Here is a 14838-nt window from a genome sequence, read left to right on the forward strand (position 1 = left end):
ACACACACACACACACACACACACACGGTCGACTTTAACTAATGTATCAAGGATCCATAGTTAACCCCAAAATTTTTGGGATTAAGACTTTGTTTTTTGTTGTGGTTGTTGGTTGATGGTTATGAACTTATGATTCTATCTTCTACAAATAATGGTAATATGTTCATGTGGGTAAGCACACACACACGGTCGACTTTAACTAATGTATCAAGGATCCATAGTTAACCCCAAAATTTTTGGGATTAAGACTTTGTTTTTTGTTGTGGTTGTTGGTTGATGGTTATGAACTTATGATTCTATCTTCTACAAATAATGGTAATATGTTCATGTGGGTAAGAAAAAAATTTTCCCTTCAAAATACTTTATAACTTATCATATAATGAAAGCAATTAGCAAGTGCTATTTCAAATCCAGATGGCAAGAAAAATAGGGGCTGTAACTGATAACCTTTGCTTGAAGATATATGCTCAGTCTATATAAGTCACTTGGTTCATGTACATGTTTGTGTTCCTTATCCAAATCCTCACCTTTTCACTTTGCAATTACCTAACATAAAAGAAGCTAAAATTGCAAGAGATGAAAGAGCGAAATTGGAAATTCTAATGAGAACATAGTAACTATGAACTGGTATACAATAAGTAAACATATCATGCTGCTTCCATCTTTATATCTTCATTCACTTCCCCAACAATTCTCTTCCAAAACCAATGCTCCCTCCACACTTTACTCATCTGTTCAATGGGCACATTCTTAGTCTCCGGCAACAAGAAGTACACAAATGCAGTCATCACAGCCACCCATCCCCCAAAAAAGAAGAAAATACCAGATTTGAAATGGCAAAGCATGGCAAGAAAAGTTTGAGCACCCAAAAATATGAAGATAAAACCCACTGCTACTGTAATACTTTGTCCTGCCGATCGAATTTCTAAAGGAAAAATCTCACTTGGAACCAACCATGCTAGTGGCCCCCATGACCATCCAAATCCGGACACATATATACAAATAAAAATTATAATCGAAGTTGCATACCCTTTGCTAATCCCACCATGATCTCCAAGTTGAGCAGCCATAAGTCCACCAATTATAATTTGTGAGAGGAACATCTGAATACCCCCAATCATAAACAAAGCTCTTCGGCCAAGTTTATCCACTATAAGCATGGATATGGAGGTTGAGACAGCACCAACAACCCCAGTCATGACTGCAGAGAATAGTGATGCACTTTCACCTAAACCAATTGTTCGAAAAAGTACTGGTGCATAGAAGGTGATGACATTTATTCCGGTTACTTGTTGGAAAAATGGAATTGCAATTGCCATAACCAGTTGAGGCCTATACTTTCTATGTATGATATTCTTAAATGGGTGTTTAATGGTTTTTGATAAGGAACTAGCTTTGACGAGATCATCTAATTCTGCTTGCACATCATTGGTGCCTCGGACACGTTGCAGCATTAGCTTGGCCTTTTCATGGTCTTTGCTGTTCTGGATTAGGCTGTTGGGTGTCTCTGGGAGAAATAGAGCACCTAGTGTAAGGATTAAAGCCGGGACTGCAGCCATGGCTAGGGAGATTCGCCAACCCCAACCACCTTTAATCTTCTCAGTACCAAAATTTATGAGGTTAGCTAATAGAACCCCAATGCCAACCCAGAGTTCAAAGCCAATGTTAATTGCTCCTCTGTAGTTTGGTGGTGCCATTTCTGAGAGATACAAGGGTACTGACTGCAAAAACAAAGTCCATTTTAGAACAAAATTTAGACTATGATCCAATTCAAAGATTCCCATAATGATACAAGATTACAATATGTTGTCTTGTCTTACTTTTGTATGTGTCTACACATATAACCTTCACAATTTCTGCCATACTCAATTTCCATTCCTTTTGTGGAATGAACATTAAAGTAACTTACTAAAATGTTACTGATGCTATTAAAAGAAGGTTCAGAAAATGTTCTAGAGATGAATGAAAGAGGTTTCACAAAAGGAGGGAAAAAATTAGAGTAACTTTAATACCTGGTTGGCGAAACCAACACCAATTCCAAGCAAAATTCGACCAAATATAATCATGTACACATTCAAAGCTGCACCCCCAAGAGCTGAACCAGCAAGGAATGCGGTACCTCCTATAAGAATTGATGGCTTGCGCCCAAAGACTCTAGTGACTGTTGAGGCAAAGAAGGAAGCAACAAGGCCAGCAATGTAGAGTGAGGATGTGAAGGAGGTCAACAGTTGGCTATCAAATTTGCAGTAGTTGCTGATCTTAGTGTCTTCATTCATCTTAGTGTACACCTCTGGGAAGAACTTCTTGAGAAATGGCTCCATAGAGGTCACTCCTCCTACATAGTTGCTTTCATATGTCAGTGAAACTGTTTCAAACTTCTTTTATGGTGTGGTTTATTAGGTAATGATACATTGCTTATTAGCCAGTCATATTGATGCCAAAATTGTAACACAAAACTGAACTACTAAGAAGCTGGCAAGCCTTAAGCATTGAAATGTTTTTGTTTTTTTTTTTTTTTGTTTAACCTTAATTGAGTTTAATGCGTGCAAAAACCAGGGCCGGCCCAAGGCCTAGGCCTAAGGCCCCCACGACAACAAAAATATTTGCCCTTTGCAAAAGAGGCCCCATCCCATTGTAAAAGGCTCAAAATTTTATAAAAGATTTGAATTTTTTCAAATGATTGTGCACTTTTAATTATTAGTGATGTTAGAAATATCATAAATTTTACTATAGATTTATAAATTGACATGTTACCAATCACAAAAAAATATTTTAAATATTTATCAATTACATTATAGAAGTTCATCAACCATTGTTATTATCATATTATATTGTAAATATTTTGTAGTACCTTTAACATCTTCCTTTTTTATTTCTAACAAGACTTTAAAAAAAATTTACAAATGTGTTAAATCATCAATAATGATTAATCCCTCTTAATAGTTTGAAACTTTCATATTTGTAAACTAATATACTACAAAGTCATACATCAATTAATATCATAGATTATACATTAAATTATAAATGCAATTAACTATATATTGTCATATATCCGAGATAAATTAATTTTCTTTTTAAAAATAATATTTTTTTCTTTTTGTTAAATTTATGTTTCCACTATAATATTCCATTCTCTATATGAAATTAATCATAATTTTAGTTAGTATTATCCATAAATTATGTATTTAATATATCAAATTAACCTTAATTTGTTTAATATTAAATAGTTTTATTTAATTAATATATATAAAAGGACCACATAAATATTTAGCTTAGGCCTCAAATTAAGTTAGGCCGACCCTGGCAAAAACATAAGGCAACACACCACATAAAGTAACACCGTCAACTAGATGCAAGTATAAATTAAAATCAGTATGTATTTTCTTAATTGGTAGGTGAAAAATAAAAATAAAACTAAGATATATATATATATATATATATATATATATTATAAACATGATGAATATAAAATTTTAGGAAGAAGGGACCTGAAATTCCAAGATCGTAGCCAAAGATAATTCCTCCTGTGGCAGCAACCATACAAGATAAGACAACCAAAAGGGTCATCTTGGCATTATATTGCCCTTCTTCACTTGTTTTGGCTAACCCAACTGCCATAGCTTCTTCCAAGCTTCAACACACACAGTTCACACAAACGAGAGAGAGGGAGAGAGAGGGAGAGGAAGAGAGGGAGAGGGAGTGTTCAAAGTTGTATAGTACAGGTTGAGATGAGCAGTCTTTCCTTGTTTGGAACGAGCAACGATGTTATAAATGCGCTAATAAAAATAGTAAAGTCAAAACAAAATATCGTAGTTTCTGGACTTTGGCGAAGCATGTGTTTTGATTATAGGAATTGCAGGTTTAGAGTCCAGCTGGCTTAACTGTCAGCCACATTCTGTCGAAAAGGCGCTCTTTACCAAAAGATTTGGGTTTTGAATACTGTTTTGGACCTTTTGAGTGGAGTACCGTCTCCGAATTGTAGTTATCTCTATTATATTAATATTATATTATACTAGCTTCTAAGAGCATTTGCAGTAGTATAGTTAAATAGTTATATAACTATTTTAGTTTTACCAAAACACAAAAAAGAGGATTGCAGCAGTGAAGCTAAACCTAAAAATTTTAACTTTTCAACGCACATCTATCTTTAGATGTGCACTGTAGCTCAAAGGTTAAAAAAAAAAAAAAACTATTTTATGTTGCATTTACACTGAATCAGAATATTTTAATAATATTTTTTTCTTTTCTTTTTTTCTCTCCTCTTTTCCATTTCTGTCCGTTGCTCCTCTCTACTTAGTCCTCACACTTCATTTCTGCCCGTTGCCGCCGACCAAACCCCTGCCCAGCACCAACCGAAGCCCCAGCCTAGCGCTGACCACTCTTTGCGTTCTCCACAACTCCACCCCTCTCTCTCTCAAGCCTAGCGCTGACGTGGGTCTCTATCTCGCATTTTCTCTCTCTAGATCTCCACCTCAAAGGTCGAACCTCCGAGATCCACCCTTTCTCTACTATCTCATGCCCAGAGCCAATGTGGGTTTGTGTTTGTGTTTACCAATCTGTTGTGGGTAGTGGGCTTGTGTTTGTGTTTGTGGTAGTGGGCTTGTGTTTTCCGATCTGTGGGCATTTTGGCGCAATTGATGAAATTTTCGGGGGTATTTTCTTTACAATGTTTTCCGATGTGGCTGTTGTGGGGGCAACGGTGAAGATAGAGTGAAAGAGAAAGAAAGACAAAGCTGAAGTAGAAAAAAAAATGCAAGTGAAGATAGAGTGAAGATAAAGAGGAGTATACGTGTGTGGAGGAGAAAAACAAAGAGTAAAAAAGAAAAAAAAAAAAGAAAAAAAAAACGTGTATTTGGATGAAACCAAATAAGATAATGGGAAAAATAAAATAAAGAATAATAAGAAATTAAAATTAAGAAATGTTACCACAATATTTTTGTAATAAATTTTAAGTGATAGGTTATTACTATCTAATATTGGGGAGAAAAAAATAATTTTTTTGATGGTGGTGGTGGTGGTGGAAGTTGCGGTGGTGGTGGTGGTGGTGGTAGTGACAGTGGTGGTGGTAGTGGCTGTAATTGTTGTTTATTGTAGAGAATATATTATTCTATCATGTGGCGGCGGCGGAAGAGTTAGTGGCAATGGAAGAGTCGGTGGTGGCAGCGGTGGTGGTGGCGTTGATAGTGGTAGTGGTAGTGATTGCAGTGGCAATGGAATAGTCAATGGCGGCAGCGGTAGTGGCAACATTAGCGGTTGCGGTTGCGGATGGTTATGATTATTATTTATTGTAGTAGATATATTATTTTATTGTAAGAGATATATTATTTTATTGTGATGTTTATACTATTTTATTGTGTTAAAAGCTAAAATAGATCCACTGCTGTAGCATGTGTATAGGTAAAATAGATAAAGTAACTTTTAGTGGAGTTAAAAAGCTAAATTTTTAACTCCAATGCTGTGGATACTCTAAGTAACATAATTGCCTAGGTGATTCAAATAGCAATGCTACTCCATACTTATAGAATTTCATAATAATTAAATTAGTAAAATTTCTTTTTGTTTTTATTTAGATTCACTGTAGATATTACTTTTTTACATAACACTAACAATCTGTCACATTAACATATGTTAAACTTTTTGTCAACTTTTTTTTTTTTTTTTTTTGTTTCGATGGATTCTTTCTAACTCAAAATAGTATATACCCCCTATCAACAACCTTTTGAAATCTGATTTAATTTAATTGTAATTAAATATGGACACTCACCATTTCACTTGGAAACAGAGAGGATCCTTATATATATACTAAGAAGTTCGTAGACAAAGGTTCATTATTGAATGATGAATGAATGACTCAAAATATTAGTTAGCAGCACTCGAACATATTAACTCAAAGAGAAAAATCTAGGATCACAAACTTTTTTGCCATAACTTTGATATTGCAAATTGTGAATAGTAGAGAAAAAATTCTGAGTTTGTGGAGGGCCTTTTTGCATCTTGGGCTAAATCACTCCTGCTGTACTGCAACCCTATGATTTTGAGGTAGGAGAGTTGGGACTGGTCTAATTGAAACTCACCTTAGGCCAGCTCGTGCTCAAGTTAAAGCCCTAGTAGAAACCTTGGGGGTGTCATATGCCCACGACAAGAAATGCTATCACAAAAAATGTTATAGCAAGCAAAACATGATACAACAGGATAACTAACGTATTTTAACTAAAATATTTTTCGCTGATAGCAATAATGCTTAAACAATTCCACAAAGGAGAAATATGATGATGTGATTATGGCAAGAATAGGTTAATAACAAGAAAATAGTGTTAGTCCTTAATCAATCATAACAAAAGAAAAGAGGATTAGTATGCTAAAGGAACAAACTTGACTCCTTGGTAGTTTCAAGTCCAAGAAGGGAACTAATCTCAAATGTAGGTAACCTCAGAGGGGAATCCTACCATAGAAGTTACTCACTTTGGAGAATGGACCCAAGCGGCTTAATCTCATATTCTTAACTTGCTTGAAAGTGGGTTATTGAGAGGGAGAAAAGTTGGTAGCCTATTGGTGCATACTTTTCACTCATATTACTCCTATTCTCTTCCTTACTCTCGGTTTCCTCATTTTCTTTGTTTTTTTGTTTTTTTTTTTTTTTTCTCCTCTTTGTTGTTCTTGTTTACTATGCATACCTATGGCCTTTTATTCTATCTGTCGTGACAAGATTTACCATTTTACCCCTTCAACTACTTTTGGCCGGTTGTGGGTGCCCTTCCTAGACTGCCTATTGGTCTGCTCGCTATCCAACCACCACCACAACATCGTATTGGTCGTGCCATACCTCATTCCTAGACAAAAGTAGTTTTTGTTTTTGTTTTTTTACTTCCCTTACACTCTCATCTAGATAAGAGCTGGGTTTCTCACTTACCAACCCCTATAGCATGCACCTAGTGATTCTAACTCATATTTGTCTCTTTTGGGTGGTATGTATTTCCAGCAGAATATTTCCCTCAAAAAAGCTTAAGCGGGAACCCCAAAATAGGCTTCTCCCTTCTCCCTACTACCATACCACACCTTCTCTTACCTTAGACCTGTGGCCCACCTCCCCTGTATTGGTTGGGTACAGGTAAGTGGTGCTTGAACCTTGTGTGTGCTCTACTTCCATAGAGTCTATTGCTTTTCTAGTGTTCATGCATTTTCCATTGCCTACAGATTTGTTTGACTCTGTTGTATGTTCTAGTGCTTGTTTAACTCTTAGGCTTCCTCGGCCTATTTTATTTTTTGGGCATCCTCGGCCCGTTTCATTATTTGGGGGCATCCTTAGCCAATTTCATTCTTTCCTACTTCTTATATTCTCATGGACTTTTGCTAAATCTTTTGGCTTCCCCGGCCCAATTATCACATCCTTTACCTTTTGGTTTATTGGCTTTTGAACCAATCTCATTTACTAATTAATTTCTTTGGGCTCTTCCGATCCCTTTTTGCTTTCTTTCTATTTCTTATGATTCCCATGGGCTTACTATTTCATTCTTTGGGGCTCCCTTGAACCCATTTTCTTTCGTTGGGGTCCTTTTACTATTTTGTAGACCTGTAGACATTATTCCTGCCATTCTGATCTAATGATCTTTACTTTGCTATTTCCTTTCTCCATCTCTTTCATATTGTTGGGCTTCTTCTGCCATTGGACCCTTTTCCTAAAAATGGGCATTAACAGAGTTTATGTAAAAGTGATATACAACCCAATTGTAATTTACCACGATAAAGTTGTGACAAAAAAAGTTGTGGTAGTAGAACCACTCTAACTCATAGCATGCTGGTTGTGAAAAAATATATAATATTTTTTAAAAATAAATAATTGATCTTTCTCTCATGTTGTAGGAGTTAATTTAGGACTGCAACTTTTGCAGCATCATTTCTCACAATTATCTTATATGATAAATTGTAACTATTTTTCACTTTTATATGTATCTACCGTTTTTTCCTCATTCATTCACTCTCATCCATCTAGAATAACGAGAGAGAGTGTGCTAGAGGTTGTGTTATTAGAATTATTTTTGTTGTAGTCTTCAATAAAACCAAGAAAATCAATCTGCTCAAAAATGATATTTGAAAAAGTTATGATAAGATTATAAAAAATTATAAATAATTAAAAATTATAAATAAATAAATAAAAGAGATGTAGATAAAGATAAAGATACAGATACAGATATAGATAGTGCTGTGATCAAAATTTCAGCAAAAAAAAAAAAATAGAAGAAGAAGAAGAAGAAGAAGAAGATAGTCATTAAAAATCCAATTACTTTTATAAAAGTAAAACATGGTAGTGGCCTAGTAAGTCTGGTCTTATCAAAATGGTAGTGCGTCTGGGTTTCTTTTCAAACAGCATAAATATATGAGTCATGTGTTACATACTGGCATTATTACTTTACTACCGATAATTCCTATAAAAAATTAATTAAAAAAAGAATGTAAATATGAAAGAGATACTATAAAAAATTAAAAAAAAAAGTAGTTGTATCTATTCACATTAGGGGAAAAAAACATGTGAATGAGAAATGTGGTTATTTTCAAATAATTTTTATAAATTTAGGTAAAATTTAGGAGTAGGAGCAGTTTTATTCCTTCACGTTAGAAGAAGAGAAAAAAAAGAAAAAAGAAAAACATGAGGGAGAAACGTGCAAATTTTTTTTATTTTTTTATTTTAGTTAAAATTTAAGAGCTTTTTAATTAGTAATTTTACATATTTAAACTTTTTTTAAACAGATGACTTTGATGATATTTTAAGCATCTAAATTGAGGATCCCAAACAGGGAAACCACCTTTTTTTTATTTTTATTTACAGGAGCCCCTTAAATAGTAGTATAAATATATATATATATATATATATATATATATTTTGGTTATCTTTTTTGTTTATGGACAGACCATGTGGGTAGTATTTAAAATCACATCTTTAAAGTGCTAAGAGAGTTTATGAAGTCGGATTAGTTAGTTACGGCTTCAACAAGGTCATCTTTATTCTTGAAAAATAAAAAATATGATTAAAATTGTAATTCAACAAAATAAAAAAAAAATAAAGCAAACAAACAAACTACTAGAGAAACTTTTTTCCTAAAAATTAGCCCTCTCTTTTCTCTCTCTTACTTTTCATTCTTTTTCTTTTTTCTTTCTTCCTCAGGTACTGGAGAAATTATATCATCCTTATGGTGGACCACATCACTTATCTACTATTTCAGTAAAAAACTCCCACCTATTTAAAATTACTGGGTCAATAGTCAAATTCTATTTAAAACTCTACAATTTTAAACAAATGAAAGTCTTTTACTAGTATGGTGGATGACATCACTTGTCCATCATGAGAACCTTATAATTTCTTCAAACTGGTACAGTGGTACGTCTCCTCTATTTTTCTTTTTTTTTTCTTTTTTTTTCACCTCTTTTTTTCTACTTTCTCTGGTGCTTCTCCTTTCTTTTTCCTCTTTTCTTTTCTCTTTCTTCACCTTTCCTCTCCTCTCTTTCTCTTTTTTCTTTTTTCTTTGTTCTTTATTTGCTGGTTCTTTTTTCTTTTCTTTTTTTCCTCTTTTCTCTATCTCTCCATCTTTGTGGGTTTAGTGGTAGTAGTTAAATTTGGGTGTGGTTTTGTGGATTTTGGCTATGGTGGTTGTGGTGATTGATTTTGGTTATGGTTGAGTTTTATGAGTTTGGCTGTGGGTTTGGTGGTGGTGATTAATTTTGCCATTTTGAGTGTGGGTTTCTTAGATTTTGGCTGCAGTGGTGGTTGTGGTATTTAATTTTGGCTTTGGCTGTAGGTTTGGGTTTGATTGTGGTGGTGGGTTGTTGTTGCTAGTGGTGGCGGTCACTGGTGGTTTTTTTTTTTTTTTTTTTTAATATTATCTGTGGTGGGTTGTGGTTGCTCGTGGTGGAGGTGGTTGTGCTTATGATGGTTTTTGCGTTTGTTGTTTTTTTAAGGCAAAAATGCAAAACTAAGCCTCTAACTTTCACCTTTTTTTCATTTCAATTCTTTAACTTTTAGTTTTTTCAATTCTGTCCTTTAACTTTTAATTTTTATCAATTCAGGGTTCTATTACAACTCAATTAGTGCTGCCGTTAGAACGACTAAAACAATGCCATTTTGCATGTGTTTTTTTTTTTTTTTTTTTTTTTTTTTTTTTTTTTAATTCGGAATTAAAATAAGAAAAATCTGAAAAAAAAGAAAAAGAAAAGAAAAGATGAAGAAAGAAAGAAGAAAACATTAAGGGGAACGCGTCGTTCCCCTTTCCCTGAATAAAAACATAACAAAGGACCCAAACCGGCTCTCTTTCTCTCAACTAGACCCACAAGCCAAGCTTCAGCCTTTACAGCTCCAATCCCATCTTCCATCTCCGACGCTCTCCTCCACTATGCCGCCACATCAAATGCCACCACACATGTCCTCTTCTGAACTCACCTCCATAGCCACCACTCTCACCCACTGCTCCCTAACTTATAACTTCTTAATCTTCGGCCTCACCCACGAGTCTTTGCTCTGGCAAGCTCTCAACTTTAATGGCAGAACCGTTTACTTAGACGAGAACAAGTTCTTGGTCTTGAAATTCGAGTGGTCTCACCTTGGAATCAAAGCCTATGATGTGTCGTACGCAAACAAAGTCTCCGACATGAGCAAGCTCGTCTCTGTCATGAAATCGGCAGTCAAAAACAACCAAAGCCTTTGTTTTTTTTTTTTTTTATTCAGGGGAAGGGGAACGGCTCGTTCCCCTTAAATTTTTTTTTTCAAATTTTTCTTATTTTAATTCCGAATTAAAAAAAAAAAAAACACACACACACACACATGCAAAACGGCGTCGTTTTAGTGGTTCTAACAGTGATACTAATTGAGTTGTAACAGATCCTTGAATTGAGAAAAATTGAAAGTTAGAGGATTGAATTGATAAAACTGAAAGTTAGAATACTGAAATGAAAAAAATGTAAAAGTTAGAAGGTTAATTTTGCATTTTTGAATTTTTTTTATTTATTAGTTTAATGAATTGTTAATATTATTATAAATGAAATTAGTTGGTAAAATAGATAAAATAGTTTTTTAGCGGTGCTAAAAACTAAATTTTTTAATACCATCACTGTGAATAGGCTGTAAATGAGCTGAGATTTGTCAAGTAGTGCATGTTCAAACTTGGCTTATCAGGAAAAATCAAAAGCTCGAGCTTAGCTTGAGCTTGTGACAAGCCTAAAAATAATGTTTGAGCTTGGCTTGGCCTGACTTGCTTAATTAGTCAAGCCAAATTCATGCTTAATATCAAGCTCAAACTCGAGCTCAGGTCAAGTTTTTAAGCTTGAGATTTAAAAAAATTACATTATTAAATGCTTAAATCTCTAAAATTAAGAAAAAAGAAAAAGAAAAAGAAAATAGTACACTTATTTTATTATGCATCTAATCTTACTTATGATTAGCTATTATTCAAATTAATAATTTACATAATTAAATTCATTCATTCATCATTCCTTGTTTACAGTTTCAGTAATTATTCAAAATACAATTTTTACATTCACGCTAGATGGTGAAGGACTAGAAAAATACCTGTTTGTAACTATTATGAATGAGAAAATACTAATATGTTTCATAACTCTACTTTAGATGATTGATAGGGAATGATCATATGTGGCCTACTTAATTATTTATTTATTTTTAAATGTAATTATAGTCTAAAGTGGTTCTTAATTAGTTTAAAGGGAAGGAAAAAATTAAGGTTATATAGGTAGTGGTCTCATGTTGGCCATATCATTATTAAGATATGTGTAATGAATATATTTAGCTAACATATATAAACTTATAAATAAGTCTATACTTGAATTGTTGTGTATCAAGCCTAATAGCTCACACGCTCGTTCGTGAACAAATTTTTTTGCTTGGACTCGACTTGTTTATTAAACGAGCCCAAAACTAAGGTTCAAGCTTGGCTTATTTATAAACAAACAAACATGAACAAACTTTTTATCGAGTAGAGCCCACATTGTTCATGATCGGCTTGGCTTATTTACAACTCTAACTGTGAATGTTCTAAACTTTTATTGGCTTTGGATCTATCACTAACATCATTTTTTAATAAATATTAACAATATGTCGTAGGTGTCAAAATTTTTGTGTGTCTAAACTTTCTCATTTGATATTGATGTGTTTCAAAACAATTTAACAAAAATTGGCAGTCATAAAGATTCTCATTGCCCATTTGGTGCTACTAGCTATGGTACCTCTCTCACTTGTAAAAAGGGATGGAGTAGATTTTTACACCATGCCATTGAACCATCATAGTCATAGGAAAGTAGGAATACAACTTAAAGACAAAGCCTTATCATCAAGTCCACCACAAAATAATTTTCTTTTGAGGGCTGAAACTTTAATTGGGCTAGTGTGAGGCCTGCACGCAACCATGAAGTTAGGTCGGCTTTAGCTTTATGCTTAATGGACCCAAATCAACACATATATCAATGGGGACAGGAAGTACCCAATCACCCCCAAGTATGGTACAGCCCAAGGTCTTACCCAAACCAAACCCATATCCGGGAATTAAAAAACAAAAAGGAAGTTATTCAGAACCTAGTTGCAATTTATTTTTCACAGGTTTTCTTTTTGTCTAATGGTGGGCTTTAATAGGGTTTAAATATTTATCATATAATAAGTCAAAAAAAAAAATTATCATATGTTTACATTTATGTGAGTCGTTGCCCCCAATTGGGCATATATGTATTTTACGTACTTCTCAAAAAATAATCTCCAAATTATAGATTGAAAGTTTACAATTTATAAATTATAACAATAAGCAAAAGATAGAGAGGGATGGAGAAATATGTTTGGTAGTCAATAAAAAAAAAAAGGTGAGGGAGATTGGGTCTGGTGGCTGTGGTCTGCAAGTTAGGCTAAGGTTTTTTTTTTTTTTATTAAAAATTTTAGATGGGTATCGATCTCAATGAATTTACCATTAAAACTCATTTAATTAAATTATTCAATAGGTTTTTATCCATTATATCCTAATTTTAATTGGGTTGGGTTAAAACCAAGGACAAACCTAAGATTTTAAGCTAGTAGGGCCAGAAAAAGAAAAAAAAAAAAAAACTCCAAATAGATATCCATATAGTACTAAAAAATTATAAATACATAAAATCGTTGTTTCTAAATATATTAAAATGCAATTATCTATCCAAAAAAAAAATAATAATTTAATACCAGGATGACTAAGATTTTTTTTTTTTGGGTTGAAATTAGAGCATTCACAATGGTAGTACTAAAATTTGTAGCTTTTAGTATCTTAAAAAGCTACTTTATTTATTTTACCATCTCACTTTTATTTACAATACACCCAATATCAAATGTTTTTTTTTTTTTTTTAATAACTTCATTTCAACTAATATAAACAACTCATTAAAATAATAAGGAAGAGAGAGAATTTGAGTTTTTTAATTGAAAGAAGAACTATAATATTAATAAAATATTGTATTTAATTTTTAATAACTTGCTACAGTCACTAGGTATTTATACCAGTTTATTGTAACTGTAAAAAATTTAGCTTTAGTTTCTCAAATAAGACATGATTTTTTTTTTAGTGGTAAAATAGTTTTTTTTTTTTTTTTTTTTTTTTTTTTTTTTTTTTTTTTTTTTTTCTAAAATACAATCATCATTGTGAATATCTTTATAACAAAAATTTTGGATGTGAGGGGGCCCGGGCCCCCACTTGGGTTCGTCCCTGGTTATACTTACCCAAGTTAAGTGGGTCATGAGTGGGTTAATGAGTTTGGATAAAAATTATCATTTGCAAATTGCCACCCCTTTACATATAAAAATTATAACAAGAAAGCACGATGGATTTTCCACTAGGCTAGCAAGAAGTACCATATTGGCTATGCTATCTAATTCCTAAAACAAGATATGTCACTAGCTTCTGTCAATTAATGCTTTTGGTGATCATCCTCATTAATCCTAATCCCTTTGCAGCCATCCACTTTGCTTATTCATAAATACTTCAAAACTTATACTTAATAAATGGGGAAAGACATACAAGGCCTAATCACTAACTTATCATCATTCTTAAATATGTAATGTCAATAATAATAGAAATATTTCTACAAGTGAAGCAAAAAGTAAAAAATAAGCAAATATTTTTACAAGAAAAGGCAAATACTAGATGCAGTATTTTAAATGAGAGAAAAAAATATATTCAATGTTGAAACTTAAACTAATTAATCTGAGTTCTTGACTCTTGAGTTTTTTTTGCTAGGTAAAATAAGGGACCTCTAGGGAGAAAAAAAGAAAAAGGAAAATGTGACGTTGTGACGACGGGTTCTCCATTGGCAAAATGCACTAAGACTAATTAAATTAATGGAACTTTTGAGCTTATAAAAAACAAAGGATGTCAAATGTGCAATGGGCACGTTGGATTCTCCAATGCCAAAAATCACTCCTCCATCCGTAATTTTTAGTACTTTATTTCATTTTTATTCTAAAATGAATAGTATCGTTTTAGTTATTGGTATTTTTGAACATGTTTGAATCTTATGACTTATCCTTACTATCATTGACTAACCGAAAATATTCAAAATATTGATATGGCTAATGAAATGCTTCACTCAAGCACAATAAAAAGATATTTGGCCAACATAAAATGAACACATCATCAACCTACATGGTATGAAAGAGAAAGTGTGGACACAATTTTTGTGCCACAACTCCAATATGATTAATTGTGAGCAAAAGAAAAAAGGTTTATGTGCAAATAATTGTTCACCACTCACAATTAACCACTCCAACAAATTGTAATAAAAATTATAGAAAATGATCTGGTCCTGGAAGGCCGTATGATATAGCCACAC

The 14838-nt window shown here is 33.1% G+C and overlaps 1 protein-coding gene across 1 annotated transcript; it reads right to left on the reverse strand.

Annotated features, from left to right (window-relative positions):
- Positions 1-415: 415 nt before the first annotated feature.
- Positions 416-3886, reverse strand: LOC115959112 (hexose carrier protein HEX6-like). Its single transcript, XM_031077413.1, has 3 exons — positions 3489-3886; positions 2013-2335; positions 416-1721 (listed from the first exon to the last, which is right to left on the reverse strand). Exons 1-3 carry the CDS (start codon positions 3616-3618, stop codon positions 648-650), a joined length of 1527 nt encoding a protein of 508 aa, XP_030933273.1. The 5' UTR covers positions 3619-3886; the 3' UTR covers positions 416-647.
- Between the last annotated feature and the right edge of the window lie 10952 nt (positions 3887-14838).

This window comes from Quercus lobata, chromosome 9 (assembly GCF_001633185.2).
Source record: "Quercus lobata isolate SW786 chromosome 9, ValleyOak3.0 Primary Assembly, whole genome shotgun sequence".
Taxonomy (NCBI): Eukaryota; Viridiplantae; Streptophyta; class Magnoliopsida; order Fagales; family Fagaceae; genus Quercus; species Quercus lobata.

Bases quoted from the DNA above. Each gene is read 5' to 3' on its own strand.
- LOC115959112 (XM_031077413.1), bottom strand. From the start codon at position 3,618: ATGGCAGTTGGGTTAGCCAAAACAAGTGAAGAAGGGCAATATAATGCC. The intron at 2,336-3,488 runs GTCCCTTCTTCC...GCAACTATGTAG, and splicing joins CTACGATCTTGGAATTTCAG to GAGGAGTGACCTCTATGGAG. The intron at 1,722-2,012 runs GTATTAAAGTTA...TTGTTTTTGCAG, and splicing joins GTGTTGGTTTCGCCAACCAG to TCAGTACCCTTGTATCTCTC.